At 61.2% G+C, this 6321-nt stretch overlaps 1 protein-coding gene across 2 annotated transcripts; it reads right to left on the reverse strand.

Annotated features, from left to right (window-relative positions):
* Positions 1-1134: 1134 nt before the first annotated feature.
* Positions 1135-5197, reverse strand: NDUFS8 (NADH:ubiquinone oxidoreductase core subunit S8). 2 transcript variants are annotated; one of them, XM_005908890.3, is made up of 7 exons: positions 5118-5197; positions 4134-4197; positions 3998-4048; positions 3346-3435; positions 3076-3248; positions 1402-1530; positions 1135-1320 (listed from the first exon to the last, which is right to left on the reverse strand). In XM_005908890.3, the coding sequence occupies exons 2-7, from the start codon at positions 4195-4197 to the stop codon at positions 1189-1191; spliced, it is 639 nt and encodes a 212-aa protein (XP_005908952.1). In that variant the 5' UTR covers positions 5118-5197; the 3' UTR covers positions 1135-1188. The 2 variants fall into 2 exon arrangements, with proteins under 2 accessions (XP_005908952.1, XP_005908951.1); XM_005908889.3 differs by lacking the exon at positions 5118-5197 and adding an exon at positions 4690-4855.
* Positions 5198-6321: the final 1124 nt, after the last annotated feature.

Genomic DNA, 6321 nt, shown 5'->3' on the forward strand with positions numbered 1-6321 from the left:
GTACTTCTTACTTCTGAGCCACTTTATGGATTATAAGGGCCCCAAAACCTTGGCCAATGGGACCACACAGGTCCTGGGAGATGGCCCAGCAGGGCCTGGTAAGCAGGCCCAGATGTCAGCAGGTGATCTGAGAAAGGGGGCTCTCCAGGAGTGAGTTAGGCAAAGTCTGGGCTTCTCTGCTGCAGGCCTTCTCAGAGCCTTGAATACGCTGGGCAGAGCCTGTCCCAGAAGGGAGAGGCCCCTTGGGGCACTTCCTACATTTACCGATCCAAAGAACACCCTCCCCCTTCTAAGAAGCATCTGGGGAGATTAGTGTTTTGTAAAAAAGCACTTTTGGAAATGATGAAGGGAATTCTTGAGATCTCTCAGACCTCAGTTTTTCCCTCAAGGTGCATGCTGTGTGACCCTGAGCAAGTCACTTCACCTCTCTAAGCCAGCTTCCTCACTGCTGAGAATGAACTGAAATGCTCTCACACCGCTCAGCACGGAGTCAGAAGGGGTTGTTGGGGCTATTCTACTGCCACTGGGCTTGCGTGTGGCCCCAGAAGGAACCACATCGCTTTGCTGGGGCTACAAAGCAGGAAGTCGGAGCAGCACAGGCCACGCCAGCAGTCTGCCCTGCGGAACTTGGGGAGGAAAAGGGATGTGGCTGGAGGACAGGCAAAGCCAGCTCACGGGCAGCAGTGCTTGTGTCATTCCCTCGTGACTGTTACCCCACAGCAGGCTTCCCCACCCTGCCCCTGGCAAGGATGCCCTGGCCTATCCAAGTTCCTGCTTCTTGATGTACTTCTGTCTGCACTTGGGCAAAGGAGACTTTGCCCAACTTATTCCTGGAGAGCCCCCTTTCTCAGCAGGCTCTAGGTTCTCGAGAGTCTCAGCTGTGGGTGGTCCTCAGGAGAGGACAGGCCCGGGCCTCCCCAACTGATCACTCAGGATTATGCAAACAGTGGCCTGAGTTGACCTTCAGCTAAGCCTTTGCGAAACATGCCCAGGAAGACCTGTGGGCCGCAGGCTGCTGTGGGCGGGGCCCAGCGGGTCGCACAGGTAAGGCAACTCGGTCCAAGAATCTGATCCACCGGAAGAATCCACAGGCTGCAGATGGTCCCGGCTCAGACAGCAGATGCATGACAGAGGTGGTGGGGGAAGTCAGAGCTTTTTATTGGGCAGGAGGGGCCGCGGGTCGGCCGGTCATCGGTAAAGGTAGTCGGCCTGGATGTTGGCAGCGATCTCAGCCTCCCACTTGTCCCCGTTGTTGAGCAGCTTCTCCTTGTTGTACAGCAGCTCCTCGTGCGTCTCGGTGGAGAACTCGAAGTTGGGGCCCTGCGGGCGGGGCGCAGGCGCAGTTGTCAGGCCCGCCAGGAGCCCCCGCCCCCGCCTCCCCCACCGCGGGGCCCCGCTCACCTCCACGATGGCGTCCACGGGGCAGGCCTCCTGGCAGAAGCCGCAGTAGATGCACTTGGTCATGTCGATGTCATAGCGCGTGGTCCGGCGGCTGCCATCGGCCCGCGGCTCAGCCTCGATGGTGATGGCCTGGGCAGTGGCACAGGGGACTGTCACCTGCCAGCCGCCCTGGGCCCTGGCACAGGATCCAGCCCCACATGGGCCTACAGAGAGGCCCCTCTGTCGTCCACTCTCCACCTCGTGGGCCTTTCCTGACTCCCCTCCTAAGAGGCCACCTGGCACAGCCATGACTTCAGCCTCTGTGTGCCTGCCCGAGCTGACACTCTCATTTGCTATCTGCCAGCCCCTCCTGCCTGAGAATGGGAGTCCCACGAGGAGAGGGCTGCTGCCTGCCTGGCACACCAGGGCACCTGCAGTCTGGGGGGTCTCACCCTGTAAATAATGCCCACTCTCTGCGGACCATATGTTGAACAACCCTCCCAACTACACCTAGTTATCTCCATTTAATGGATGAAAAAACTGGAGCTCAGAAAGGTGGAGAGCCTTCCCAAAGCCACCGAGTAAACGAGGGGCAGAGCCCAGACTCAAACACAGGTCCTTAACTCTCAGTTCCCGGGGGGCAGCCTGGCACCAGCCGAAGGAAGGGGTGGCCCAGGGCTTCCCCAGAGGCGAGGACCTTCAAAGGGATGTAGCCACGGCCCTGAGACATCCCCAGGAGTGTAAGGCCCACCGCTCACGGTGGGACCTTTGGCTAGTAGCCTCTCTCTTTGTGCCTCAGTTTCCTCCTCTACAAAAATGGGGATAATAACCTTGTCCAACCTAGAGTTGTTGCAGAGAGGTCATGAGTTTGGCACAGTGCTGGTCTATGGTTGGCACTCACTGCCTGGATGCCACTGTTATTTTGGGGGGGGGGGCTCCTACATGTTCCAGAGACTGGGGACCGCAAGGCCACAGCCCATGGGCTGCAGAACCTGGGAGTGGTGAAGGAGACGAGCCAGGACTCAGACGGGAGCCGTCCTGAGTCACAGAGACGTGGCTGGAGCAACCGCTGGGAGGGGGACGCTGTGTGGACAGTCAGAACCCCTGTGCCTGCTGGGTACCTGCCGGGCACATCCACCACCTGAGTGCCCCCACTTTGTCTGTTTCTGCACCCACAGGCCGTGACTCTCGGCAGTCCATGCGGGACCCTCTGACAGAACCAAATGCCAGGGGCTCAAAGGAGCTGCAGCCAGGGGCAGAGAGTGCCCTGCTGTGGTCCGAGTGTCCCCGGGTCTGGCCCTGTGAAGGGCACATGTGTAGGCAGGGCTTCTGACACTGCTGCCGCCCACGTCAAAGTGGAGACCTTCAAGTGGCGCCTCGTGGCTCCGGCCTGGCTCTCACACTCACGACCAGACCCCCAAGGGCAGTACCCAAGTGTGTCCATGGTCTGCTCAGGACTGGAAGCTTCCCTCCGTTGACTCACCACCTCTGAGTTGGCTCCGGCAACAAGGCCTCACAGTTCCTATCACGGGGCAAGTGGCTCAGAGTGGGAGGGGACTTCCCTGGGGACACACATCCAGCAGGGGGTTGAGAATCGGGACCCAGGGCTGCCCACTACTCTCTCTGCAGCAGACTGCGGCCTCCCCCTCCCAGCAGCCGGGGTCAGGGTGGCAGTCAGCCGGGGTCCGCGCGTACCTGGGCCGGGCAGACAGCCTCACAGAGCTTGCAGGCGATGCAGCGCTCCTCCCCGGACGGGTAACGGCGCAGTGCGTGCTCCCCGCGGAAGCGCGGACTCAGCGGGCCCTTCTCAAACGGGTAGTTGATGGTGGCGGGCTCACGGAACAGGTAGCTCAGGGTCATGCCCAGGCCTGGGGGCGGCACAGGCACGGTGGGGGGGGCCCCTCCTCCCTCACACATCTCTATCCCCCCTGAGCCTGCCTCAAGCCTCCCATCCCCCGGGCCCACCTCGGATGAGCTCGGTCCACAGCAGGGTCTGTGCTGCCCGGTCAGTCACCGACTTCATGTCCATCGAGGGCTCCCGCAGGTTCACATATTCTGCAGGGGAGGCGGGCAGAGAGGCCATGGCAGGGGCCACGCACAGGCCCTCTTCAAGGACTCCAGCTCAGGAGACGAGGCCTGGCCTCCTAGATGTAAGAGCTGGGACCCCGGGGCTTGTTCATTCACCAAATGCCCCTTGCCTCAGCAAGCAACCCTCGAGGCTGGCCTCCGGCCAGGGGCAGTCCTGGCCTGCTTCTCCCTAACCCTGTGAGGCCATCCAGGCCCGGAGGGAACGCAGGTGAGGCTTGGGTGCTTGGGTCCTGAGGAGGAGGTACAGGCTCCCAGGGCTCACACCTGGCAGCCCCCTCCTTGTCCCACGCAGGGAGGGTCTGAGATCACATGTATAGCCACAGGGAAGGACCACCCCCAACCTACGCCCTGCAATAACAGACCCCACCCCCATGAATCATCTGATCACCCGCTTCATTTTACAGAGGGGAAACTCAGGCTCCAAGAGGGGGAGCCCCCAGCAAAGCCAGGATGAGAACCCAGGCCTTCTCCCCTGCCCCCGGCAGGACCATGATCACCAAGCCTGAGGCTCAGAAATCCCGGGACTCACTGTAGGTGGCTGCCACTGCGCTGCTGTGGAGGCCGCGGACACTTGCATGCCCTGCAAGAAGGGTTATGCCGTGCAAATGTGACCTCATGCCGGGAGGCTGGGCCCCCACACCCAGGAAAGGTGCCCTTGGTCCTACCTGCACGTGCGGCCTGGGCCTGGGCCAGGGCCCGAAGCAGCATGGGCATGGTCAGGCAGCGCATCTGTGGGGTGTGAAAAGAGGCAGGCACAGGTGGGTCCCAGACAGGTGTGGTCCTCCCCACATGAAACTCCAGCACGGCAGGTGCCCTGACCTTTGACCCCAGTGCCACTGTGGCATCTTGTCCCCTGCTCACCCTCATCCCTGTCAGAGGCGCAGATGGCCTTCCTGTTCCCAGGAGCTACCCCTCTCAACCTCCAACCTGACCCAGGTAACACTGCCAACCGCCACCAGCATTTATTGAGAGCTCGCCGTGCCAGGCACAGTGCTAGGGGTCACAGATGAGATGCTCAGTCATGTTAAGTGACTTGCCCAAAGTCGCACACTGAAGGGGGGGTTCCTGATGTGAACCCAGGCCAAACCTCACCCTTTACACCCCCCAGCCTTTCCCTGCTGGAACCCCTTAAAGGCTTAAATAACCCTCAAGATCAAATTCCTCTCCCCCGCCCCCCGCATCAAGGTCCTTCTGGAACTGCCTCCCTGCCTGCCGAATGACCTTGGGTTTTCTCATCTGTGATAAGGGGTCACGGGGATGGAGGGGGGCTCGAAGAGGCCACATGTTTAGCCCAGAGCCCGGCACTTGGCCAGAGCCACAAAGTGCCCTTCCCGTGACCTGCGACCTCTGGTGGGCCCATTTCTTTCGACCGCTGACTTCAGGGCCAGGTGCCCAACCCGGCTCCTTCCTTGACTTTCCTCCCGACCTCTGACCCCACGGAGCCGGCAGCGCATGCGCCCTGGAGGCCGCCGGCGTATCGGTCACCCCCGCCCCCGGCTGCACGCCCAAGGACACGGCGGCCGCGCGTGCTGAGCAGGCTGAGGTGAAACCTGGGCGCGGAGCCGGCAGGGCCCACGGGGGCCACACCCGCGCCCCCAGACGCCGCGCTGCCTAGACGCGGCCTTAAGGGCTGAGACCGCATCACCCACCTTGAATCGCGGCCGCTCCGTCCGGTGCAGCGCAGCCCGTCCGCCGAGAGGCGGGGCCTGCCTCCCGGGAAGCTGCCATTGGGCCGGCTGGCTTCGCCATTTCCTTGCTGACTCTCCATGGCGTGGTCTGATTGGCTGGCGATGCAGCCGAAGGAGGCGGGATAAAAAAAAATCTTCTTCCCGATTGGCTAGGAAGGAGCAGGCGCTGAAAGGGCGAAGGAGCCGGGACTCCCGAACCCTTAGGGGCGGGACATCCGAGGCGTGGTTTCAGGGTGCATCTCCCATCTGACCGGGCCCTCCGGGTAGAGGGAGACACGCTGCGCCCCAGCGGGGTTCCGGCGATAACGGTGATTCCGCACCATTGCTGGGCTTTGGTAGGGTTTTGGGCTTCTCTTGTGGCTCAGCTAGTACAGAATCCGCCTGCAATGCGGGAGACCTGTGTTCAATCCCTGGGTTGGAAAGATCTGGAGAAGGAAAAGGCTACCCACTCTGGTATTCTGGCCTGGAGAATTCCATGGACTGTATAGTCCATGGGGTCACAAAGAGTCGGACACGACTGAGCGACTTTCGCTTTCACTTTGGAGCCCTCCAGGCTCCTCCGTCCATGGTATTCTCCAGGCAAGAATACTGGAGTGGGTTGCCATTGCCTTCTCCAGGGGATCTTCCCGACCCAGCGATCGAACCTGGGTCTCCCGCACTGCAGGCAGACGCTTTGCCATCATAGCTGTGCTTGCTCTAGCTGTGCTTGCTCTATGCCAAACCTCCACACGGGCAGCTTCACTTAATCCTCACTGCAACCCTGTGTGGAGGAACGATTTACAAACTGAGACCCGGGCTTGTGCAGGAACTTGGTCCAATCCTTGAGAGCTGCGCAGTGCGGCCGCCTCAACCGCTCCTGGATGTATGCGACTCGGGAGCCCCGTAACCCAAACAGCCACCAAATAAACCCATGTTTCCTCCCGGTGAACTGTGTGGCAGAGGGAACTGGGAGACTGCAGACACTGAGAAAACCCTTGAAGGCCGCCCGTGTCTTGGTGGGGGGTTGGGGGGGCAGGGAGTAGAAGGTGGACAAGGAGGTCTTCCTGGAAGAGCTGACATCCAAGCAGAGAGCACAGAGGAGTTGGGCAGAACAAGAAGGGCCAGAGGGCGCGCCCAGCGCGTGTGGGGAGGTCCCTGGAGGAGGACACATCAAGGGCATCAGAAG

This window comes from Bos mutus, chromosome 22 (assembly GCF_027580195.1).
Source record: "Bos mutus isolate GX-2022 chromosome 22, NWIPB_WYAK_1.1, whole genome shotgun sequence".
Classification (NCBI taxonomy): domain Eukaryota; kingdom Metazoa; phylum Chordata; class Mammalia; order Artiodactyla; family Bovidae; genus Bos; species Bos mutus.

What these genes read in the sequence shown, in the direction of transcription:
- NDUFS8 (XM_005908889.3), bottom strand. Translation starts at nt 4,752, where the DNA reads ATGTGGCCTCTTCGAGCCCCCCTCCATCCCCGTGACCCCTTATCACAG. An exon ending in CACAGATGAGAAAACCCAAG is followed by an intron (nt 4,198 to 4,689) that starts GTCATTCGGCAG and finishes CACACCCCACAG; the next exon opens with ATGCGCTGCCTGACCATGCC. An exon ending in GGCCCAGGCCGCACGTGCAG is followed by an intron (nt 4,049 to 4,133) that starts GTAGGACCAAGG and finishes CCCTTCTTGCAG; the next exon opens with GGCATGCAAGTGTCCGCGGC.